Here is a 27,274-nt window from a genome sequence, read left to right as displayed (position 1 = left end):
ATGGGAAGCAAGCGCTGCTTCGCCAACCGCTTCGGGGACTACAAGGGAAGCCTGCTGGACGGGAAATGCAAGGAGGCGGTGTTGCCCTGGGTGACGGCCACCGTCGACCGCATCCTCAAGGAGCTGCCCGCGCTGGCCGGCAGCGAAGCGGCGGGCGGCCTGCGCTGCTGTCAGGGAGGCCTCTACGGCGGCGTGGCCGGCGTGGCCTACATGCTGTATCAGGTCGCCCAGTGCCCCCTCTTCGCTCAAGCGCGGGACGCCCACCTGCGGCTGGCCAAGCAACTGATCGACGCCTGCGCGCGCTACGAGGAGGACTGGGGCGAAGCCGACCCCGACACCCGCGCCGCTTTCCTGCTCGGGGGCGCCGGCGTCTACGCCGTGGCCGCCCTGGTCTCCCAGGCGCTCGGACTACCCGACTGGGCCAAGTCGCTGGGCAAGTTTCGGGAGCTGTGCGACTTGTGCGTCCCCATCTCCTTCCTCGAGTGCGGTTCCGACGAGCTCTTCGTGGGCCGCGCCGGCTATCTGTGCGCTGCCTTGGTGCTGAAGCAGAAGCTGGGGATGGAGGTAGCCGCGTTTGAAACCCCCCGCCCCCCCCCCCGCTTTGTGCCACTCCTGCCCTGCCCTTTCTCGTCCCGCTCTGCCCTTTCCCACCGCCCCCCCTCCGTCCCTCCCTTGCATCCCTTTGTGGTTGAGGTTGAAGTCTGAAAAGTCTAAGGCTCAAGTGCAAGAAGAAAACCTGAACCTATCCCTATTAGGATGGGATATTAGGCATATTAGCCTATCTTTCCACTGTTTATTTAAGACTTCGGAGCAACATTCACTAGGGGACATTTCAATTTCTTTTTTACAAACCTCTCTAGCCCCTTCTCGGACATTTATTTGTGCAGAAAGAAAACACAGAAGTGGGCCAGCAAAATTAGGCTTAGAGGTTTCCTTAGGTTTACTCTTTTTTTGATTTTTTTTTAACTATGTGTTTCAAAAAAGGCAAATCCCCTCTCCAAACACCCACACCCACACAAACACTGCTTTGATTAGAAGCAAACTTTTTTTTTTAATGTTCAAGAAGTAAACAAGTAAACAAGTAAACAAGTGTTATTGCTTTACTAATTCAGTTACATATATGGAAATATGTGGTATGACCACTATTACATTCTCCTACTCAGGGCTTTTTTTCTCATAGAACGCTCAGAACGGAGTTCCGGCACCTTTTTTGGATGGAACCTTGTAGGGTAGGCAAGGCGGGTTGTGTGACGTGTGAGTTCCGGCACCTTTTTCTTTTACAAAAAAAGCACTGCTCCTACTCATTTCTATCTAAACAAATGCTAGGATAGAATTTGCTTTCTCATTTGCAGTAGATACACCTGAGTCAAATGTCAAGTATGCTTGGAGCTAAACATTTTGCTTCTGTAAAGGATGACTATAAATTCTGTGAATCTTTTATTGTCTTGAATGCAGTTTCGTGGCTTATTTCCCAAAGAACAGCAGCATCTGGACAGAGAAAGGGTTGCTACTTCTATTCTTAAGAAATTTTTGTTATTGCAGCCCTTTTGCCTTGATTCATACTGGTAATGTAATATGGAATGAGAGAGAAAAAGAATGCTCTCAAAAATGTACAGTGACCCCCATATCTTAAATTGTCTTGGCTCAAGGGTTTTACGCCAGCATTTAGGTCCAAATAATGTGCTGTTTTCAGAATTCTGCCATCTCAGCTAATGATTCCTCCTATGTCTGACTAACTGCAATCAGACTATTATTTTTATCTCATCCCTGATAAGATATTAGCCATGCATATAATCAAGTAGGTGTAAAAATGCCAATTGTTTACTTATCTTTTTTTTACACTTAAGATCAATACTAGTAATGAAGGCATTGATGAAAGCATTCTAAGAATTACATTTTTATAATGAAAATTTCAAAATGAAATGAATGCAATTGAGAAAGAAACTCAAATAAATATAATTGGAAATTAATCTAATTTAATTCCAATGAAAATAGCATAAGGATTAAAACACTGTTATCTAATAAAACTTTTGGCAATGTATTCAAATTTATATTCATTGAACTTTATAACAACTTTTACCTAAAACAAACTTCTTGAGGAAAATAACAGTAACAAAAATAAACATACTGGCATTTTACACAATGTAAATTTATTTATAAGTAGTCGTTTATAAAGCCCTCTGTTATAAATCTACTTTGTTCTATTGTTTGAGTTGTTGTTGTTGTTGTTAGCTGCAAAGTCATGTCCGACCCATCGCGACCCCATGGACAACGTTCCTCCAGGCCTTCCTGTCCTCTACCATCTTCTGGAGTCCATTTAAGCTCACGCCTACTGCTTCAGTGACTCCATCCAGCCACCTCATTCTCTGTTGTACCTTTCTTCTATTGCCCTCAATCTTTCCCAGCATTAGGCTCTTCTCCAGTGAGTCCTTCCTTCTCATTAGGTGGCCAAAGTATTTGAGTTTCAACTTCAGGATCTGGCCTTCTAAAGAGCAGTCAGGGTTGATCTCCTCTAGTACTGACCGGTTTGATCACCTTGCAGTCCAAGGGACTCGCAGGAGTCTTCTCCAGCACCATACTTCAAAGTCCTCAATTCTTTGGCACTCGGCCTTTCTTATGGTCCAACTTTCACTACCATACATTGCAACTGGGAAGACCATAGCCTTGACTATAGGCACTTTTGTTGACAGGGTGATGTCTCTGCTTTTTAGTGTGCTGTCTAGATTTGCCATTGCTTTCCTCCCCAGGAGCAAGCGTCTTTTAATTTTTTGGCTACAGTCCCCATCTGCAGTGATCTTGGAGCCCAGGAAAATAAATTCTGTCACTACCTCCATTTCTTCCCCATCTATTTGCCAGGAATTGAGAGGGCCGGATGCCATGATCTTAGTTTTCTTAATGTTAAGTTTCAACCCAACTTTTGCACTCTCCTTCTTCACCCGCAACAAGAGGCTCTTTAGTTCTTCTTCACTTTCTGCCATTAGAGTGATATCATCTGCATATCTTAGGTTGTTGATATTTCTTCCAGCAATCTTAATTCCAACTTTTGATTCATCTAGCCCTGCCTTTCTCATGATGTGCTCTGCATATAAGTTAAATAGGCAGGGTGACAGTATACAGCCTTGCCGGACTCCTTTCCCAATTTTGAACCAATCAGTGGTTCCGTGCCCAGTTCTCACTGTTGCTTCTTGACCCGTGTATAGGTTTCTCAAGAGACAAATAAGATGGTCTGGTACTCCCATCTCTTTAAGAACTTGCCACAGTTTGTTGTGATCTACACAATGAAAGGCTTTAGCATAGTCAATGAAGCAGAAGTAGATGTTTTTCTGGAACTCCCTAGCTTTTTTCCATGATCCAGAAAGCTAGGGAGTTCCAGAAAAACATCTACAGGCAGGATTTTGAAGAGGCAGAGGAACTAGAGATCAAATTGCATACGCTGGATCATGGAGAAAGCTAGGGAGTTCCAGAATAACATCTAGTTCTGCTTCATTGACTATGCTTAAGCATATTTGTCTCTTGAGAAACCTATATGTTAGAGTTAGAGTTAATATACATTAATTGTTAGAGTTAATATACATTAATTGCTTATTTTTCTTTTTGACATTTAATAAAGTCATATATGTACATGAAATTCAATTAATGAAATTGGCAGCCATTTGTAAGATCATAAAATGAATGCAGTTTCCTAGGGATTTTTTTCTTTATTTTTAAATAATTATGAAGAATTCTGTCTTACTCAAATGGGTAATCCATGATTTATAATATATTTATTGGTAAAGCTGCATTCATAGTAGGGAAGTACACTGATGGAATTATTTCTATATAGTCAGCTGAAAACCTTTGCTATATTGTATTAGTATAGCATGCAAATATTTGTCCTGATCATTTTGTTAATATCACTGCAGTGATGTAACAAACTACATAATTGCAGCATTTTCCATCTGAACATTCCAAGCCATATTATAAATGTTTATGTTCTGTTATGTTAAAATATGTACCACCTTTTTTGTCCTTTAGCTGATGAAGAGACAGGTTACAGCACAATGGCTCAGAGCAGTCGAACTGTCATCTAAGCAGCTGATAGCTCAATTTTCACTTCTTGACACTTACAAACAGCTCTTTCCCTTCTATATTGATATCAAGTTACTTAATCTGGCTTATCTTAGAGAAATGAAATAGCATGTGGAACACATTGAAAATGTAATGGATCATGGTTTAAAAGGTGACTCTTGCACACAGTGTGTTCCACATCAGAATTGAGATTCACCTCTCAATCTAGGGAGTTATTTTATGTGAAATGGGGAAGGTAGTAAAATCATCCAAAATTTTAGCTCTAGCACAAATGGCTGGTCCTGGAGATCATACTAATGCTGAACCTATAGCATATTTGGGAATGCTGTGTTTTATCTCCTTCGGATGAGATATTCTGCATTCTGATAAGAAGCTCCAGGGACATTCAGACTGTTCAGAGCTTTGAAAGAGTGAGGCTTTGAGCAGGGCATCCCTTCAAGTGCAAAGGAGCCCCTGCCTCAAAGCCACAGAGCAGTCGTCATGTTTTTTATTGGTCAGTGTATTTTCTTCAGGGTGAGGCAAACCTTGAGCTAAATCAAGCCCTGATCCTTCACGAGGCAGAGTGCATAGGCAGCACCATGCAAAGAGAAATTTGCCTGCTACAAATCAGAAGGAAAATGAGAGCTTCATCTCCATAAAAGCCACTTTTAAGTGTCTTGGCCTCAGGAAAGCTTCCAAAAGGTGTATTTAGAATTAGTAAGGAATATGATTGTGTGGGCAGTAACATACACTTTATATATTCTGCTTGTTCTCTTTTCTTCTCACACTTGAGATTTCAAGAGACAGGCAAACAACAGAGGAGGTGAGAGGGAAGCTGCAGGGAGATATAGGAGCAGGGACATCTGATGTATCTTCTTAGCCTCCTAGGCACTTGGATTGATTAATGCTGGCTTTGCCAGGAGCTTCCTTCTGCTTCCCTATAAAGGCACTTGAGGAAAACAAGCATTCAGATGCTCAGAGATGGGGGAAGCCAGTTAGACTCTGAAGACACTTAGATCCTGCTACCAGTTGATTTGTTTGCTTGTTTCAAACAGAATCATGGGAGCCACTATAGCTCTATAGCAACTATAGATAAATGAAAAGGGGGGGAAAATGACCCTTTGGGTCAGCATTCAGAAAAAATAATGCCTTTCCAAGTAGGAAGAATCTCTCCTGAGAGACAGATGCATTTGTCCATGGTAAGTCTTCCAGGTCCAGTGAGGCTTTCCATCTCAAATGAATTCAACCAGGCATGTTCGTGAAGGAAACTGTAGATAAATTGTTGTGCAGGAAATAGTTACTGCTGAGTACAGTACATCTTGGGATCCATGACAGTGAACCTATTTGACCAGTAGTCTGAGTCACTTCCACAGCTTCTTTATCCTCACAGTTGAAAAATGTAATGTTCCTAAAACAATTCAATAGAAATTTCCATCCAAAAGATTACATGGGTAAAATCCCCAATGGCAACAAAGAGGCTAAAAGGCTGACATGCTCAAAGCCCCCAAATGCAACATACTTTTTTAAATTACAGACTTTCCAAGCTAATCTTCCATCCGTAATGGGCTGCACAGGAACAAAGGGCTAGGAAAAAATATGGCTAGGAATTAGACGTGCCACGAGAAGACATTCAATCACTAGGAAGTATTTCATAAGTGGAAAGAGCTTGAGATGAAAGCAGTGTTATAAGCCACCATAAACGGTCAACATCCAGATTGCATCAGATTCTTTATTGGCAAAACACTCTGAAAAAGCCTCATTTGCCATCATGAAAATGCTTGCTACCCAAAAGTGATGTCATGGTTGTCTTTATAAGGTAATAGTTTGACAGGCACCACCAACAGGAAAACTGCAAGAAAGGAAAATAGCATTACCAAAAATATACTTAACTTCCAAGTTCTGTGTAGCTTAATATTATGGCAGGGCATATTGTTTGAAATAAATACTAAGCAAGAGGCCTCAAGATGTTGAACTTCATATATCTGAAACAATGGAACAAATAGACAAAGCAAAATAATACCTATAATTTTACTACAAGAGGAATTTGAAAACATTCGGAAGAGTGCATGGAGCTTGGCAGAGGAACTTCACACCATTCATTCAAAAATTCAGGATTCACAGAATAAGATATTATGTATACAGTGCACGGGGTAATCCCAAAAGAGACTCAAAACAAGTGTTGGTGTGCATAAAACAGTCAGATGAAAAACAGTTTATGCTGATCAGAGAACTATATTTAGAATGCCAAAATCTCTTACAACATCTGGAAAACATACAGTATACATTAAGGCACCATAGACAATGTTGATACACACTGACACGGAAGCTCCTCGGTGATGAACAAAAAAACCCTTTCAAAGATATATTTCAGCAGGATCAGTTCTAAAAGGCTATTCTGTAATATGAGTACATAAATAGGATGATCACTCTCTTCAAAATGCTTTTGTTGCTCTGCATATACACCAAACACTTATTATAATAGTTGATAGGGGACAATGCAGAGTCTCCAAACTGAAATTAATAAATACATCGACATTTCACTCTGACACAGAAGAGACTAGTCAGCCTTGCAACAATCTCAACAGAAAATAGAGTGTGGATCTTCAGGTAGTAGTTCAAAATCTTTGCAACCCCATCAGTTTTCATTATGCAGACAAGAAAGGTTGTGTTTGCATTGTAGGTGTTTAAAAATTTCTTAAAATGTTTGTAAATGTTAAATATTAAATTGTCAGTTCTCCTTTATTGGGGAATGGAACAGAATAGAACTATGTAAAAAATAGAACAGGAAGAAGGCGGAATTGAGAAGTGTTAAAAGTTGGATCAAATAGGGATGCTTGGAGCCATTATCTGAGCTGCCTACTTCAGGTACCAAAATGTTTTGGATTATTACCATGTTTAATCTATAGCCAAATCATGACAGTTTTCAATGTAGTACATTAGTAAAGTACAGCTCTTTTCTCTGTCCTATCAGCTCATTTTGTTATCCTTTATTTAAACTACCAGTCTTCTTTTTGGTCTTCTATTGTTTCATATTAATCCTCTGATATACTCAGGTATCCCTCTGCTACCAGAATAATCCAAGTTTCCTTTCATATTGATTATGGGAGGGTTTCATTTAAATCCCTATTCTTATTTCTCTGCCTACTTTCATTTACAGCAAACCTTGGTCCTTACTTCCAAAGACTTCTTAGCCCTGCTCTCTGGGTCTGACTTGGGTAATGTGACTCCATCCAACAAGGGGCTTCAACCCCAGCCACTCCATCTTATCAGCGTTTAATTTGAATCTGTTGTTCTCATCCAGACCCCCACAGCCTCCAGTAGCAAGAAAGGACGTCCGCTGCATCACTCACTTCACCCAGGGTGGATGGTACTGATGCCCGCTTCTGATTCTGCTCTGTCACTATTCCAGTATGTCTGCCAATAGCCACATTTGGTTGTAAGACTACTTACAAATAATCAGTTCAAAAACAAAAATAAGTAATTTCATTAAATAAACAAAAATGAACAGAAACACGTATTTTGTTCTATAAGACAGCCAGGTATAAAAATATGAGGTAGAATTAATTTATGGATTACTTCAGTATCATAACATATTGTGAGGCCCACTAATCAAAAGGTCACTAACAAATTTAATGTTATTTATAGTTATTAGTATGATTGTTCATATAACGTGTTTAGTTTTAGTTTTAGTTTTATTAAATTTTTATACCGCCCTTCTCCCGAGGGACTCAGGGCGGTGAACAGGGCATATGATAAAAATACAAAACTACAAAAGTTAAAATAGAATTAAATTAATGCCCAAGATAAAACTATAAAATATACAAATATTTAAAACCCAAATTAACTCCCCATCAGGCCAGGCCAGCTTGTTCAAACAGGTGGGTCTTTAACCCGCGCCGGAAGGAGCGGAGATCCGGTGCCATCCGGAGCTCCACCGGCAGTTGATTCCACAAAGCCGGGGCGCCCACAGAGAAGGCCCTCCACCTGGGGGCCACCAGCCGGCATTCTCTGACTGGAGGCACCCTGAGGAGGCCCTCTCTGTGGGAACGCACAGGGCGGAGGGGAGTTGACACCGGCAGCAGGTGGTCCCCGAGGTATTCCGGACCCATGCCATGTAGGGACTTAAAAACCATCACTAAGACCTTGAACCTCACCCGGAAGACAACTGGTAACCAATGTAGCTCGCGGAGCAAAGGTGTAACATGGGAGTACCGGGAAACTCCCAAGACAACTCTCGCGGCCGCATTCTGTACCAGTTGGAGCCTCCGAGTGGTCTTCAAGGGAAGCCCCATGTAGAGAGCATTACAGTAGTCAAGGCGAGAGGTCACGAGCGCATGAGTGACCGTACACAGGGCATCCCGGTCCAGATAGGGCCGCAACTGGCGCACCAGGCGAACCTGGGCGAAAGCCCCCCTGTAAATATAAAACAAAGTTTTATTATCCCCTTCCAAAGAATAAGTCTACTTTTTATCATTAAGACAATCAGTCTTCCTTATAAAAGTTTTAAATATGATTAAAGAGCTGCTATAGGAAAGGAATAACAGTAGTATAAACTGTACATCATTCTTAAATAGTCCTTTAAAATATTGTGCACTCTTAACACTTTATTTACCTTTGATGATTAATCGTTTCTGTTCTGTTCTTGAAAATTTCTTAACAAAAAACCAGCTATGTCAACACTTCCTGACAATGCAATATTTATAAAAATGAATCTAGAACAGACATATGGCTTAGCTTTAAAGCACTTTGTATCTGCATAATGGAAGCTGTATGGAAGCCTGTGCTCATAGAGTTTGGCACAGTACCCAACAGTTTTAAAGTAGCTGTTTTCAGGAATATTTTAGAGTTAAGAAACAAAGTATTTTTATCTAGTATAGCTTCATTTCAGAAGTTATACAAGATAATTTTTCTTCAGATGGTAGAAGAAAATATGGAGAAGAGACAGAGGATTATTGTTACAGTAGTAGTTTGAAAGCATGCAAATGCAAGTAGATAAATAGATACCACTTCAGTGGGAATGTAACAACATTCTGTGCACCTTGGCATATAGTCATGCTGGCCACATAACCAGGGAAGTGCCTTCAGACAATGCTGACTCCCTCAGCTAGGACACAGAGATGAGCACCATCCCCTAGGGTTGGATATGGCTAGACAGGGGAACCTTTACTTTTTAAAAATATTATTAGAAGATCTTCCTCTAATTTTTTCTCCTTTTCCTGGATTTACACTAACTAACCCCTTATAATCCCAGTGAAATGATGTTTCAGCTGTCACAGTTCCAATAATCTTTATTCATTTCTCTTGTGATATAGACCAAATTAGCAGTTACTTTTGAGACCTGATTCAAAGCTACATGTCCAATCTAGTACTGAGGTGACAAATTAGAAATAGAGCACAAGGTACATTAAGCATTTTGTTTGACTTGGATTTTAAGTTAAATGCACTATTAAGAAATGGTGAACAGCAATATTTTGAATTTTACAGTAATCTCAGAGGGTTATCAGTCAAAACTGAAGCATTTATTAGTTCCTGTTTCTGGAATACCATTATTATGAAGTCCAAGCCATCTGGTTAGATTGGCTTTTAACATTTGCTTGACATAAGGTGAAGACAATAGACTTGGCTGTTTTTTAATATTGCTTAGGGGTCTATTCTGTAAAAGAGGCTTTATAAATTATGAAACTTTTGCTCAGATCAATGAGGGATCATGGATCACTATTAACACAGAATTTGATAATCATACCAAAATTAATAGTATATTTAGCCAATAAACATACATTGATTGAACTTGGATTAACTTAGGTAAGTTATCATATCTGGCCACCAAAAATTCAGAAGGCTGTGAGATAGAATCATATTTGAAGTTTTAAGTGTATTTCTTTGCCCCGTGTATTAGTATTCTGGATTATTTTAGCACTAATACTGGGAAACTGTTTATTTTTTAAGAAAAGTCACGTTTTCTGACAGTCGGTCTAGTTTTGTTCTCAGGAAACATTTATGAAAGATGCAGGAACACAAGAATAACATAGCTTTAATCTTGTTTATATCTAAGATTAAAAGTGGTTTGTTTAATGAGAAGAAGTTATAATTCTGATCTTTTACACAACATTGTAAACTTTTCCTTATTTCAATTATTTTTTCTTTCCCCCTCTCTTCCTGCTCTTAAAAATATAGCAATATATAGCCAACTCATTCAAAAGGTGACTTCTGTTGTACTTAAATCTATAGGCAAGTTTCCTGTCTATGCCACTGGATTTTCTATCGTCTTTGTTTGTTAGAGGAGGTTGGTGAATATTTTATGCAACATATTATTATGGTCCTGCATGGAGACTGTTATAAAATTAAATAAAATTAAAATGACATGTTTGTTTTGATCTTTCCTTTTATCTATTAGCATTTTTCTGTAGTCTATGCTGATATTTCTATTCATTGGCACAAATTGCAAATCAAAGGGTAAAATAATGGCTGTCAGCCAATTTAAATCTATTTTCTGTTCTGTTTCCTTGTTAGCACTTTAAAATGAAACTCAGTGTTGGCACTTTAAAGTAAAATTTTAAAATGCTGAAAATATGTGAAATTTTTTGTGCAAAAAATTGTTCACTGAAAAAACTGTGACTTGTTTTTATTTAATCATAATTTTTTTTCTAGCGTTTGTTGTTATAAGTTAATTTATCTATCTCTAGTTAGATATACGTGTTGATGTCATACATGACCTTTTCCTAGATCCAATTTAAATTGGATCAATTTTAAAACTCCAAACCACTGACAACAAGAAAGTAGCTATTAAGATCCTTCGCAAAGATCCTCTTAGAGATTCTTACATTATTTTTCATGTCAGAACAAGTCCTAAGATTTAATTTTTCCCATTGTAATGCTTTGTTTAACCTCAAAGACTTGAGATATGTAAATAATAGCTATGTCTTTTTTTTCCTATTTGGAAAAAAACGGGGGGGATCTAATTTGAATTGTGATCTTGGAAACTGTAATGCTTTGTTCCCCACTTTATTCCCCAATATGGAGAGACATCCCCTTTTAATAAGCTTTGAATCAAAGAGCTGCTTCTTTTCATAACTCTGCGTCAGAGTGTCTCCTCCACATAAATACTTTGATTTGAGGCACTGAGGAGGAAACCTAATTCGTATCGGTACATTTCAGATCAGAACCACAATCGCAACAAAAGTTTGCATCTCCTACATCATGCCTCCAAACAGTAGAGCAAAGGGAATAAGACAATTTTTAATTTAATTTTAATTTAATAATATTTATATACCGCCCTTCTCCCTGAGGACTCAGGGCGGTTCACAGGGCAGAATAAAATACTAAATACAAACGTTAAAACAAGATTAAATAATTGCCCATATTAAAACAGTTGGAATCAAGTTCTAAAACACCAAGTTAAAATTAAAACACAAGACTAAAAACCCCACCAATCCCCATCAGGCTAGGCCGGCTTGAACAAACAGAAACGTCTTGAGATCGCGACGAAAGGAGCGAAGATCGGGCGCCATCCGGAGCTCTACCGGTAGCTGATTCCACAGCTCCGGAGCGCCCACAGAGAAGGATCTCCCCCTGGGGACCACCAATCGACATTCTCTGATCGGTGGCACCCTGAGGAGGCCCTCTCTGTGGGAACGCACAGGGCGCAGGGAGCTTGATGCCGGCAGCAGATGTTCCCTAAGGTACTCCGGCCCCATGCCATGAAGGGCTTTAAACACTGTTACCAGTACCTTGAATCTCACCCGGAAGACAACTGGCAACCAATGCAGCTCACGGAGCAGCGGTGTAACGTGGGAGTATCGGGAGACTCCCAACACAACTCTCGCGGCTGCATTCTGTACCAGTTGGAGCTTCCGGGTGGTCCTCAAGGGCAGCCCCATGTAGAGAGCGTTGCAGTAGTCTAGACGAGAGGACACGAGCGCATGAGTGACCGTGCACAAATCATCCCGGCTAAGATAGGGCCGCAACTGGCGCACCAGGCGAACCTGGGCGAAGGCCCCCCTAGTCACAGCTCCTATATGGTCTTCCAGGGTGAGCCGTGAATCTAGGAGGACTCCCAAGTTGCGAGCCCTATCTACGGGGGGTAATAGTTCACCCCCCATAGCCAAAGGTGGAACATCCGAATAAACCCGGGATGAAGGTATGCAGAGCCACTCAGTCTTGTCGGGGTTGAGCTGGAGTCTGTTCCTCCCCATCCAGACCCGAACCGCCTCCAGGCACCGGGACATCACGTTGAGGGCATCACTGGGGTGGTTTGGGGTCGAAAGGAAAAGTTGGGTATCATCAGCGTACTGATGATACCCAACTCCAAAGCCACGAATGATCTCACCCAGCGGTTTCATGTAGATGTTGAACAGGAGAGGCGAGAGGACCGACCCCTGAGGAACTCCACAAATGAGAGACCTCGCGGTCGACCTCTGCCCTCCTGCCAACACCGACTGCGAACGTCCCCGGAGATAGGAGGAGAACCACTGTAAAACTGTGCCTCCCACTCCCAATCCCCTGAGACGCCGCAGCAAGATACCATGGTCGATGGTATCGAAAGCCGCCGAGAGGTCTAATAGGACTAGAACAGAGGAATATCCCCTGTCCCGAGCCCTCCAGAGATCATTCACCAGCGCGACCAATGCCGTCTCCGTGCTGTGCCCGGGCCTGAAACCCGATTGGTACGGGTCTAGATAATCCGCTTCATCCAGGACCAGAGGGAGCTGATGCGCCACCACACTCTCAACAACCTTCGCAAGAAAGCGAAGGTTGGAGACAGGACGAAAGTTGTTTAATACAGCTGGGTCCAAGGCAGGCTTCTTGAGGAGAGGCCTCACCACCGCCTCTTTCAAGACGGCGGGGAAGCAACCCTCACTCAGAGAAGCCGATATAACTGCCTGGAACCAGCTGCGTGTCCTCTCCCGGGCTGCATAGACCAGCCAGGAAGGGCACGGGTCCAATAAACACGTGGTGGTGCTCAGCCTCCCCATGATCCTGTCCACTTCCTCCGGAGTCACAGAATCAAACTCCTCCCAGATGATATCGACAAGACCGCCAGTGTCCTGATCGTCAGACTCTGCCCAGTCAGAGTCCAGACCGGTCCGAATCCGAGCGATTTTGTCCGACAGATGTTGGTTAAACTCCTCGGCACGACCCTGCAAGGGATCCTCCCTCACCTCCTGATTTAGGAGGGAGCGAGTCACCCTAAACAGGGCGGCCGGGCGATTATCTGCGGACGCGATAAGGGTGGCGAAGTGGTTAGACCTCGCCTCCCTTATCGCAGCGAGATAAGACCTAATGTAGGCTCTTAGTCGCAATCGGTCGGATTCGGATCGGCTGGACCTCCAACCGCTCTCTAGGCCCCGTCTCCGACGCTTCATCTCCCGAAGCTCCGCAGAGAACCATGGAGCTCGACGGGATCTGCACCGGGTCAGGGGCCGCAGGGGTACAACTCGGTCAAGAGCCTCAGTGGCCATCCTTTCCCAGGCTTCCACTAAGGCATCTGCCGAGCTGTGAGCAAGGGAGGCAGGTGGGGACCCCAGCGCTGCCTGGAACCTCTGGGGATCCATTAAGCGTCTGGGGCGGTACCATTTAATTGGTTCCAAGCACCCACGGCGGGGGGTGGCAAAACGGAAGACCAGCCGCAGGAGATGATGATCGGTCCATGACAGGGGCATAATAATTGGGGAGCCCCCACCAAGATCATCTAACCACCGTCCAGATAAAAAAACTAGGTCAAGGGTGTGGCCTCCCTCATGAGTCGGTCCCGAAATTACTTGCGTCAGGTCCATGGCCGTCATGGAAGCCATGAACTCCCGAGCCAACTCAGATGATCCTCCCAGCGATGGTAGATTGAAGTCCCCCAAAACTATAAGTTTCGGGAACTCAATCACCAACCCAGAGAGGACATCGAGCAGCTCAGGCAGGGCTGCTGCTGCGTGACTAGGCGAAAGGTACACCAGCAGCAAGCCCAACTGCGCACCAGGGCCGCATCTCAAAAAGAGAGACTCACACCCGACTATCTGAGGAACAGTGGCCTCCCGCGGACACAAGGTCTCCCTCATAACAACAGCCACACCCCCACCCCTACCCTGAGCCCGAGGCCGGTGCAGCACCCGGAAATCTGGTGGGCAAAGGTCAACCAGAGGAATCCCGCCCTCTGGGCCCAACCAAGTCTCCGTGATGCAAGCCAGGTCCGCCTGCTCACCCTCGACCAGATCACGAACGAGAGGAGCCTTCTTAAAGACGGACCTGGCATTCAAATACACCAGCCGGAGCTCAGGGGGCTGCACACCCTCACTCCCGGGACCTTGGGGTAGAGCCAGAGGGTCGGAGTGCCTCACCGCTTGTAAGCAGCGGAGAGGCCTTCCCTGAGATCGATACGGCCCTCTGCTCCTACATCTGCTGCCATTCCCTGATGTCGTGGGAATAGGTAGCCCCACGACCAGCCCTGGAGCCCCGGAGGTGACCGACCCCCGCTCCTCCCCCCTGCGATCTCCATCGGCCCTAGCCAGAACAGCGGTAGTTGGATAGCCCCCCTTATCCAAACAACCAAAAGAACCCTCCCGCCTCCCTAACCCCCTAAAAAATTTTGAAAGAAAAATAATCAGGGGCCTCTTATTAGGTCTACGTCGAAGGCCCCTACCCGTGCCCAGCCAACTCTCAGGGTCCCAATAAATGGGCCCTTCCTCGAGGTTATAATCGGCTGGCAAGGCGGGTCGCACCCAGGAGAGGGGAGCACCCCTGAGGGCGCACAAGTCCGTGGAAGAATATTTAAAGGAAGGCATAAATAGCAGTCCGGATCGCAGGCAGTCCATAGATAATAGTCCATAAGGAGGATCTATTCAGAGAGGGAGTCCCAGGCCTCCGTCCAGCCGCTGCCACTCAGCTGGATAAACCCCCCGGGCAGGCCTGCCACCGTCCTCTCACTACGGCCACAGAGCCAGTTCTCGGGGGGGATGGAAGTCTGGAGCAACCGCACTGGGTATGGCCTGCCCCATAGAGCTCTCACCTCTAGGGGCAGCAGATGTAAATTCGGCCATCCTCTCACAATGGCTAATACCCAGAGTTCTCTGTCCTTTGGGGTATAAGGGGCAATGCGCAATCGATTGTAAAAACAAAAACAAGCCATCATAGTCAATTCTGGTAAAAGCCAAGTCCCCCGTTGTCCCGTCATTCCTAGAGGTTGTAACTGACCACCAGTCCATAGGCCCTCAGTTCCATAATTATTGGGGCCTTCCAGACTGTGGTCAACAAAGATTGGCTCCCCCAGGTCTATTAAATTCCCCGCCGGTCTTCCAAAGTCCTTCAAAATGGCCCAAGTCCACAAGGCTCCACTGGGCTCCACCGGAATCCACCGGCTAGTCCAGGAACCTTCAGGGCCATCAGAAGCAGTGGGGGTGCCAACCCATCTGGGATATGCAGAACCAACCGGGGGGCCGGCAAACCGGCCATAACGCCATCGCTGAATCATCGAAGCCGCTGCCGCTGGGCCGCTATGGACACCGCCGCCGCCATCCCCGTAGCCACCGTAGCCACCGGAACGCCACCAAGGCCGGGAACAATCCGGGGAAAGCCACCGCCTCCGCCGATGAAAAACGGGCCAAAAAGGCCCAGGGGGCAGCGGGGCAAACGGTTCGGTGAAAGCAGGCCAGACCACAATAGTCGATGGTAAAGTGGCCCGCAAACGGCCCGGGAACAACGCCGTCGCCGCCGCCGCCGCCGCCGCCATTAGGATATCCCAGAGCGTCGTTGATGCAAGCAAAAAGCAGGCAGAAGGCAGAGGCAGACCAGTTAAAAGGAAAACGATAGAAAAGGCGGGCCACGCAGCTCGCAAACAGCTCCGTCGCCGCCGCAGCACCGCCGCCGCCAGCCGCCGGGAACTCCAAACGCTGCCGAAGAAGCCAAGACCGCCCGACATAGCCGGAAACTCCCGACGACCAGCTGAGCAGCTGAGCAGCTGAGCAGATAACAAAACCGGCAGCCCTGCGAAACGCTGGTAAAAAAAAAAAACCTAGACAATTGCAAAGTTCATCGCTGCCACCCTTCCCCCAACCCAGGGCATAAAGGAAAAAGCCCTGAGGGGCTCCTAAGGCGCCTATCTTCTCGGACCTGCAGAGCTCAACCTCACACGGCCGCCCGCACGTCCGCCATCTTCAAGACATGGCTGTGTGTGTTTCATGTGGCATAAATTAAAATTATCAGTTTCTTTTTTCTTAATTTGTGAGGGGAATTTGTGTTTATACTAAGCTAAGACTACATTTGGGGGCTGAATTCAGTTACTTGCTTCTATTGTAAATCAACTTACTAATATATGAGATTATTAGTAGATTCCCTTAAAAATCATACATGGAATTAAATACTATTGAAAAAGCATTGTATTTAATTTTAAAAATACTTGTATAGATACAGTGCTGTTTAAAGGTTTGTGAACCTGTTTGAATTGTCAGTATTTCTGCAAAATAAAATCACTTAAAACACGATCTGTTCTTCACACGTCCTGTAAGTTAGTTAAACAAATTAGTCAAAAATATCATACTTGTTCACTAATTTATTGAGGAAAGTCATCCAAAATACATATTGATGTGAATGCATAGAATTTAACCTTTAACCTTTTTATATATTGGTATCTTTGTATATTCAAACAGACACCACATCAGACAAATGTTATTTTTAACATTAGAAAAAGATGGGATAACTTAATCTTCAATTTATTACTTGCAAAATATCTGGTATGGACCACAAACAGAAAAAGAGACTGCATGTTACCAGGACATCAGAGCATGGATACATTTTGCATGCCGCTTTATCAAATCTCTTACAGCAGAGGGAAAGCCAAAGTTTTTTATTTTATTTTATTTTGCAATATGATGGTTTCCATTTCATAAATGAGAAGAATCAGGGGTTTTTTTATGCCTCATTGAACTAAAATATGAACCACTCAGTCATATCCAATCTAATTGGCCCAGCCACATGTTTAAACTGGTAATAAACTGAAGAAAAGTATTAAATAGCATTCAATATACTTTACAAATGATTCTCCTAGTGTAATCCAGCTATTGGAATAAAAGGAATGTTACTGTAACAGTGCCGTTAACTATTGGAATTATAACAGACACCAACTTTGGTTTTGATCAAGAAAGAAGAATCCATCTGTTTTGCTACATTAAAATGTTTTATAAAATTTGGCTATATAGTCTTGAGATTATTTTTATAGTGTTGGTTCATCATAGCACGAAAGCAACAATGTGTTTCTTGGGGAATTGCACAGCTAATGGTAAGGCATCTATTTAAAAAATGGGAGTGGGTGGATGTGAAGAGAAAAGGAAGAGCAATCAATGACTAACAAGTGTGTCCTTAAATCAGACAAAAGAAAAAAACCCTGAGAAAAATACTAACTCTTGCATTAACTACACTGTGGACCAATGTCCCATTCTGAAAGATCATCAGATTTTGTTGCTATGTTAGCTAGGTGGTTTGATGATAAGTTAACATTTCTGGTTGAAATATTATCTCGACCAGTTTAGATATATTCAGAAAAGGGTATTTTTATTCCTTATAATCATACCTTCCTCCTGACTGAAAGTGCTTTCAGATGAGAGTTTTATTGTTCAAACACCGCCTTATTTAAGGAATAAGGCCATTTTCTTAACTTATTTCTATAAAAGAAAATCCCCCAAGGAAACAATTATTGAATGATAAGAGTTAGAAGCGGGAAGTTAAGCTATCAAGTCCAACCTCACTGCAGGAATCCAGTTTAAAGCAATCCTGACAGTTTTTTAATCTAATTTTTTTCTTGAATGCATCCAACAGTTCAATACTTCTATGCAAAATTGACAACTATTGAATGTACTTGACTATTACTGTTAGGATGTTTATCTAAAGTTCAATCAAAATTTGATTTTGTGTAACTTAAATCCATTATTTCATATCCTGCATTTTGGAATGTTAAAGACTAGACCTGTGTAACATTTTCCAGATACTTGAGAAATGCTGTTATTTCCTCTCAGTTTTTCTTTTCAAGGTTAAACATTCCTAATTCCTTCACATTCTCTTCCTAGGACTGATTCTAGTCCTCTAATCATTCTTGTTGCCTTTCTTTACACTTGCTCTATTTTTACAAATCCTTCTTAAAATAAACATGCTTTGCATTCATTAGGAGTGCAATATTCAAATGTGCCCCAACCAAAGCAGAATAAAGAATCATTTCCCATGTTTAGAAGCTATGCATGTTGTTCTGAAGCCTATGCACATTTGATACAGCCTAAAACTAAATTTGCTTTTTTAGCATCTGTATCAAACTGCCAACTCATATTAGTCTGTGATCAATTACTATTTCTTTTTTATAAACACTATTAACAGATATCCCCCTTCATATACATCTACACCTGATCTTTGTCTTCTAACAGAATTACAGAGTTGGAAGGGACCTTGGAGGTTTTTTAGTCAAACCTGGCTCAAACAGAAAACCCTGTAGCATTTCAGACAAATGGCTGTCCAATCTCTTCTTAAAAATATCCAATATTATTTATTTATTATTTATTTATTAATTTAATTTATATACCGCCCTTCTCCCGGAGGACTCAGGGCGGTGAACAGGGCAATACATAAAAACTAGATACAAAAATTAAAAATTATTAAAATGTGATTAAACAATGCCCATAATAAATTAATACAGGTTAAAAATTGAAGTCCATTTATAAAAATCCCACCCCGTCCCATCAGGCCAGGCCAGCTTGTTTAAAGAGATGGGTTTTAAGATTGCGCCGGAAGGAGCGGAGATCGGGCGCCATCCGGAGCTCGACCGGAAGATGGTTCCATAAATCCGGTGCACCCACAGAGAACGCCCTCCCCCTGGGGGCCACCAGTTGGCATTCTTTGACCGGTGGCACCCTGAGGAGGCCCTCTCTGTGGGAGTGTACTGGGCGGAGGGAAGTTGACGCCGGCTGCAGGTGCTCCCCAAGGTATTCCAGACCCATGCCATGAAGGGCTTTGTAGGTCATTACTAACACCTTGAACCTCACTCGGAAGACAACTGGTAGCCAATGCAGCTCGCGGAGCAAAGGTGTGACATGGGAGTATCGGGAAACTCCCAATACGACTCTTGCGGCTGCATTCTGTACCAGTTGGAGCCTCCGAGTGGTCTTCAAGGGTAGCCCCATGTAGAGAGCGTTGCAGTAATCAAGACGAGAGGTCATGAGCGCATGAGTGACCGTACGTAAGGCATCCCGGTCTAGATAGGGCCGCAACTGGCGCACCAGGCGAACCTGGGCGAAGGCCCCCCTAGTCACAGCTACTATATGGTCTTCTAGGGAGAGCTGTGAATCTAGGAGGACTCCCAAGTTGCGAGCCCTATTAGAGCACCCACAACTTCTGGAGGCAAGTTGTTCCATTGATTAATTATTCTAACTGTCAGGAAATTTCTTCTTACTTCTTGGCTGGCTCTCTCCTGGATTAGTTTCCATCCTTTGCTTCTTGTCCTGCCTTCAGGTGCTTTGGCACCTTTCTTTATGGTATCCCTCTTTTAATGCAACCTAGGACTCTGCTGGCTTTGAAAGATATGGTTCAGTTATTCTGAGATTTGAAAATAATGTTTTGATGTTGGGTTCTTCTACCAATCATCTCTTCCTTAACCATTTGTTTATTTAAGAGAAAATAAAAATGATTCTTATAATTATGTCCCAGTTCAATCTGTTGAACATAATGGCTAAAATTAGCTGCCTAAAATAATTCAGACATGCTTAGTGAATTACATTTCCTAATAATAAGCAGCTTCTCAGTTTTCAATTGTTTAGAAGCATTCTGGGAGTTTGTCTATATTTTATCTTCCATCTTCAGCTTTTTCTTTCTGGAGCAAAGATAGTAGGAATTACTTCCCAGCTTTCACCTCTGTTTCCTTGTAGATTTTTTTTTTTGCAGTGTCTTGGCTATCCTTCTTGGTAATATATACTAAAGTCTTCATCTATTGTTTCTGAATATGAAATAAAAATAACAGTGTGCTTCACCTTTTGTGAACCATACTTGACAAGCATCTGGTTCAGCTTTTTATTCTTGACTCTAGCTGTCTACTTCATGTTGTAGATGCTCTTTTGAAGCTTGCACACTATACTTTATTTCCCTGACTCCTCAAAACCAGATGGCTTCAGTTTGAGGATATTAACCTTGATTTTTTTCCCCTATACATCTACTTTTATGTGTTTTGCTGTTGCTGTGTTAAAAATGTCTTTCGGTGGCTGGCATCCATTTCATTTCTTCCATATGCAGAGTTATTGTGCTTGCTCATTTTGACATAGTAGGAAAGTTTTCATGAGGGACCCTTTCTTGTGCCCCTTGGAGCATGTGGGCTAGGATGCTCAACTGCCATGCAGTTGAGTTTGGGACATGTAATACAGATCTCCTTCAAAGCTCACGGTCTCTACTCACTACTTATCTGAACATAAGGAGCAACATCTGACACCTCATGGTTATTATCTACTTGCATCAAAATAACCAGTATTGGATAATTTAATGGCTGCTGTCATAAGATCTTGGATCCTCCATCCCCTGCAGTAATGTGAATAGTCAACCATCATGCCTTCCTCACATCTGCGATTCAGCTTAATTCTCTTTTCTTTTGGCAAATAGTGATACACTTCAGGACTCAACACTTTCATGTGCCCTGAGCTAGGCTTCTTTCCTTGCCACCGCTATATAGCATTCTGACTTTGGCTTTCAATAGGAAACAGTTTTGCTCACTGAGTTAACTGCTTCTCTTAATATTTATCGGCCAACCTGTATCTTGCAGCATGCACCTCATCATATCAGGGACCTGAGCATTTTCCCTATGAGGACAGGCTGAAGGAATCTAGGGTGTTTAGTCTGGAAAAAGAAAATTTAAGAGAGATATGATGATGTCATTATTCAGGTACATAAAAGGGTGCCCCATGGAAGATTGTCATGAACTAATTTCCATTATTACAAAAATTAGGACAGGAAATAATGGATACATGTTGCAGCCACCTGCATTGATCTTAATAGAAGGAAAAAATATAAAATTTGTAAAACAATGGAACAGTCTGGTTCAGTAGGAAAGTATAAGTCATATACTAATTAGTAGGCATCTACCAAACCTTCAGCTGTGTATCTAATTGTTTTCATGGACCAGTTTGCAGGCCACAGAAATGTCCCTTAAATCAGGGGTGTCAAACTCAATTTCATTGAGGGCCGCATCAGCATTGTGGTTGCCCTCAGGGGGCCAGGTGGGTATGGCCAGGGTGGGCGTGGCCTACTGGGTGGGCGTGGCTAGAGTGCGTATGGCCTACTGGGTGGGCGTGGCCAGCTCTACATCGTTCGCATCAAGGGTGCCTATGGGGGCCTGGGCAGGAGTGGGACAGATCTGAGGGTCTCTGGCAGAAGGAGGGTCTCTGGGCCAGGGCCAAGGCAGTGGGGGCTGTTCCCTCACTGTTTCCAGGATGGCTTCGTGGGCCACATGAAACCACTTCGCAGGCCGGATCCGGCCCCCAGGCCTTGTGTTTGACATGTCTGCCTTAAATAATAGGTTGATCAGCTGACAGAAATGTAGAGATTTACTAATTATAAATTAGATACTTTACAAAGAAGTTTTAGAGATTATAACTCACATCTATAACATCTGATATTTTTCTTCCCATTCCCCATTCCTTCCCCCCTACATTTAGATACTGACTCCAACCCAAATCAAGTCAATTTGTCAGGCAATGTTAGAATCTGGGAAACAATATGCGCTGAGGAAAAGAAAACCAGTTCCTCTCATGTATTCATACTATGGGACAGAATATCTTGGTAAGTAAAAACTTCTATTTTAGCGCAAGTTCTGTCCAGTGTCTTATTTCTGTTTTTTTTTAATACAGCCATCTTGTTTGGGATCAAGATTACTATGTACCCTATGTTTCTATAACTTAATGTACTCCAAATATATTGACTATAATTCTCATTTTCTCAAAAAATAAGGCCAGAAGTATGTTGACTGTTGAAATTCAACACATCTGAATAGCACCAGCTTGAAGAAAGCTGTTTTATGCACTTAGAAATAAGGCACATAAATTTAATGAAGCTAAATTCAGAATAAGATTGTACTGTTCAGGATGAAATCTCTGCATCACAACAATATACTATAGAGACAGTGAGTATGTATGATTCTCAAGAGCATCTTGGTTTTCTCTCATGCAGAACATAGAAATTATTTTAGATTAAAGGTTACAAATCAGTTTAAAATATTTGATCAGAAATAACCAAAATACTTTTTCAAAATAAGAACATTATTTCAAAATGATAGTGTTAGGAGAAAAATCCAACCCAGAGAATTATCTTCAAAGAGATTATCCTTTCTATCAAGAGGTACAAAACCATAGAAATTTAATTATTTTATTTATGCACAAATGCATTTAAGTGTACAGTGGACTAATCATATTCCAACAGAATATCATATCCAGTTCACTTGAGATAGAAACTTATATTCCATAGGTTGTAAAGGACCCTCTTTTCCCATCCAGGTTGGAATGTCCTCTTGTGCAAGACCTGAAGCTGATGGTTTCCAAGCTAGAGAAGACCATTAGATAACCATATCTGAGCTACCCAAAGGCACCATGCCGATTGCCAAATCTCTGTTAACTCAAACATATAGGAGAAAAAGGGTTGAGAATTTAAATTGTCATGCACAGAAACTTAAAAGGACTCGAATTCTTGCTTTGCAATTAACTGTTCAGGCATCATCATTTTTGTTTGCAGTGAAGATTCTAAATTGAGCAAAGTATCTGCTGAGTAAATTAACAACCTGGTAAATGAAAATATATTTCTTTCATTAGTTGGTAACCACTACCAAATCTGATTAAGGGGTGACAATGGAGCAGAGTTATGGCCCATAGAACAAAAAAGACTATATCAAAGCGTCAAAACAAAACTCCAGTCTTTGAAGTAGTTATAAAACAATAAAAGAAACATTCAGTTGAAAGAATGTGAAAAGTAATAAAAAAAGAAGGGGACAGTACAGTAATCAAACCCAGAAACATTCAGTTTAAGTATTTTCGCCTAAGAGCCCTACTGAAAAATAAAATGAAGTAGAAATCTTAATTTGGGCAAGCCCAGGATAAGAATTTCACATAGCTCAGGCTTTTCAGCCATACAAAATGTGTGATGGATTGTTTTTTAAAGAGGAATATTTTAAAGTTAATGATCCACTAGCGACTTGCCATTTCAAAGGAAGTGGTCTATGTCTCACCTTCTTTTGACTTGTCAAGGTGGGAATTAACACATGCCAAGATTATGCCCAGTCTCTCTCCCTTTTGTTAGGATCTACTTAATTTGACAGCAAGACATTTTGTAATATAAAACCAAAAAAGTAATCCTGGTGGACATTTACAAAAAACAGCTAATCTTTCCACCACCAATCTTCCACCAAATTTGCCAATCAAATATCCTAGGGAAGAATGCAGAAAGGACTTGAGATCAATAGCGTTTTCTACACATTTCCTAGCCTACACCAGTGACCTAAATATTAAAGCTGTGCAACACTTTGAATTCAATTCCAAAAAGGGGTTTGGAGCATGGGGACATACATGTAGCATTGTCTTAATAGCAATGGTATACTTTAATGGGATTCCATGCCTTTTTGGAGTCAAATATGAAGTCATATACTGTATATTATGACTGACCTAGCAGCCATTGATGGTCTTATCCTTCTTGAATGCAATTCTCTTTTTAAATGGTTCTTCTTGGCAACAATCAGTATATATCACAATAATAAATTATACAGCATGATTTACAGTACATCTATTTTTTCATAGGCTTGTGTAAAGTCTTGAAGGGGTCTGTTTTCCTTGTGGCACCACTGTTTTGTTTTAACTCAATACACTGTTTTTGTATCATCCTGTTTTTTTTTATTTGCCCAGAGATTGCCATCATTTGGTTTTATTGGCTGATCCTGGAATATAGTATCATTCTGATCCCTTTCAAAATAGTCCTGCACTACTTACTTTACTTATGCTCTTCACAGGAGCTGCCCATGGACTCTCATCTATCCTACAAATGCTGCTTTCCTATTATGAATATCTCCCACCTGCTGATCAGGAACTTGTATGGCAGAGTGTTGATTTTCTCATGGATCAAGAACAGAATTGCAACTGGCCTCCAGAGTTGGGAGAAATGATTGAGCGAGAGAATGAACTTGTACACTGGTGTCATGGCGCTCCAGGTTCTCATATAGATATTATAAAGGAGTTCCCCGAATTAGTTCCATTTTGATGAAAAAATAGGGCAAATTTGAAATAAAATTTTGGCATTAATAAAATTACTATTGTTACTTTAACAGCTTTATTCTTACTGAAATGGATCAAAGTTTAAGTAATGGAGAGCTGTCTTAAACATCTGAACAAAGCAGTTTCCTATAGCCTCCACTGAAAATGTGAAGGAGTTTCTCCACAATTGTCCTCAAAATTCCTTGTCTATATACTGTAGTGTATAACAGCATCCTAGAGAACTGATGAATCCAAAATCTATTGCAAATGATAAAATAGGGTCCCTCTTTTTGTGAGTGTATTTTTTTGCTTTCTGTCAATATTCCTGTCCTTGTATAAAGATGTGAACATGAGAATCTAAAACTGGCCCACAGCATAAATATAAAAGGCTGGCCCTAAATATTTGTTGCATGAAGAAAAGCAGAAATGGATCCTCTTCACAAAAGTTATTTTAAAAGTAGAAAAACCTGGTAACAATGACTATTAGAATGAATGCTTCTGTTGTGTGTTTTTCTCTCCTCTTATGACTCCATAAATCATCTGCTAAGGATATCATCATTAATTTTATTGGGCTGGCTTTCATGTGGCTTAATTGTGTTCTCTGAACTTTTCATTTGAAAGCAACACATTATCTACAATAATACAAATAAAACCAAGCTATGTTTACCCCACCTTCCATAAAAACTTTCCATACACTAGCCTCCATTGCTTACCAATTAATTTCTAGGTGCTATGCAAAACCATGATCATCTCATTTTTTTAGGCAGCAAAACATTGTTAGTGACAATAGACTGAATAGCAGTGAATATTGCTAGGAAATTTGAGCATTCAGACAATCTTATCACAGAATAAGAAACAATTTCTTGGGCATTGGTGGGCTTTTAAGAAGGGAAAAAAGGAACTGCTTTTCGATTTTATCTGGCATTTTATTTACATCTTATGAGTCTAGGCCAGGGGTAGGCAACCTCAGCTCTTTTATGACTCATGGACTTCAACTCCCAGAATTCCTGAGTCAGCTGACTCAGGAATTCTGGGAGTTGAAGTCCATGAGTCATAAAAGAGCTGAGGTTGCCTACCCCTGGTCTAGGCTAACAGTGCATGCTTTCTGTTCTCATACAATAGTTTATTCTTCAGTGGTTCTTACAGAATCCCTTTCTTTTCTCCTCAGGCATTGCATACATGTTTGCAAAAGCATATTTGGTTTCTAAAAAACCCCAGTATCTAGACAGTTGTATCCGCTGTGGAGAGCTAACTTGGCAGAAAGGACTACTAAAAAAAGGCCCCGGAATATGTCATGGTGTGGCTGGCAGTGCTTATGTGTTCCTGCTCCTGTACAGGCTAACAGGAAATTCTAAATACATGTACAGAGCACAAAGGTTAGTAACTGAATAGAATCTTTAAATTTGCAGATTATACAAAAGATCATTCAAGTTACAATAAGTGTTTTGTGTTACTCTTTTAATTTATCACTTACGTTTTTTAGAATTGAAAATATATGCATGTGGATGTGGATATAAATATGCTAGCCCTAATCATTTATCATTTGCTGTAGAAAAATGGGTAAATATACGTCCTTCCTACTCCAAACTTCTCTAATTTTCTCTAGATTCTTTTAGAAATAATGAGTTTGAATTCTCAAATATACAAGCACATTGTTCACAATTTTGAAATTTATCTGTGATCCCATAGTTCAGTTTTCTTTTGGCCTGGTATCATCAGGAATGATGTGTTAGATTTCAGAACTCAAAGCATAATTCCTTATGATTCATTATGTGCCATCAGTATAATGTATTGGGATTTTTATTTGAACTGTTCACGTGTCTGTTTGAATGCTGCTTATGGTTGCTCAGTGGTGTGTCTGTGTAACGGTCAGTGATTAAGCCAGACTTCTTGTCTCCAAGAAGATCATTGGATGATTTGGGACGGGAATGGGTTCCTTTAAACCTATTGGCCACCGCATCGTGGCCAACCGTATAAGTAGCTGCGCAGCAGCCTCTGTTTCAGTTCTGTTCCTGTTTGCAACCTTCCGTCTCGCTTATTGCCTGCAAAGAACCGGCTACATAACAATCAGGTCAGTGCTGACTGATAGAACCACATAAGAAGCTAATATAATGTACCATAATATTATACTTTGCTGGTTGAGAATTAGGGATATTAACAGCATCAGTAGCCAAACAATTTATCACTACTTCTTTAATTTCTCACTGAGTCTATAGCCCTAGAACAGGGGCTCCCAACCTGGGGTGCTCGTACCCCCTGGGGGTGCAAGACAATATTCCAGGGGGTACAAAAACTTTCAACACTATAGTGTATATACATAATTCATTTCCATTATTTCGAACTTTTGTAAGGGGTATGAGAATATATCAGAAGCGTTCTAGGGGTGTGAGGTATAGAAAAGGTTGGGAGCCGCTGCCCTAGAATATTCTAAGGGCCCCTGTTGAAATATAAACCCTAGTGAGCCTTACATGTTTAATCAAGTTTAGATGCTACTATTTGCCATCAGGACTGTAGGTTCTGTACTATGTACCTAACCATCTTTACAGTGCTTGACTTGACTACTTGACTACGATGCTAAAGTACAACCGAGCAGCACTAACCTGAAACCAATCAAATCAGCGCTGTGATTCTAAGGCAAGTACAGATAAGACCACTCCAATGATATTAATAGAGAAAGCGAGCAGGAGAGGGCTAAAATGGAGCTATTCCAACAAATATTGTAATATGCCACAAGATACAGTTAAAAAAGGAGCCTGTTCATAGGACATAGACATACATTTATTTCTTTGATTTACAGCCAATAATATGTGTTTGTCGTATCTTGTTTATTTCTTAGGTTCGCTGAGTTTTTGTTTACTGAAGAATTCAAGGCTGGCTCCAGGGCATTGGAAAATGTTTACAGTCTGTTTGAAGGCTTCTCAGGGACAGTGTGTTTCTTGGTTGACTTGCTGCAACCTAACCAGGCTGAGTTCCCTCTCTTTAGCATCTTTGTGTGA

General features: G+C 41.7%; 1 protein-coding gene across 1 annotated transcript; it reads left to right on the top strand.

Moving 5' to 3' along the window:
• Positions 1 to 27,274, top strand: LANCL3 (LanC like family member 3; the record flags this gene model as incomplete). The annotated part of the gene is made up of 5 exons (XM_081327230.1): positions 1 to 564; positions 21,705 to 21,828; positions 24,038 to 24,235; positions 25,447 to 25,654; positions 27,115 to 27,274. 5 exons carry the CDS (start codon positions 1 to 3, stop codon positions 27,272 to 27,274), a joined length of 1,254 nt encoding a protein of 417 aa, XP_081183356.1.

Source organism: Vipera berus, assembly GCF_964194415.1.
Source record: "Vipera berus genome assembly, chromosome: 4".
In the NCBI taxonomy this organism is placed as follows: domain Eukaryota; kingdom Metazoa; phylum Chordata; class Lepidosauria; order Squamata; family Viperidae; genus Vipera; species Vipera berus.
This window is presented reverse-complemented; position numbering and strand designations above follow the sequence as displayed.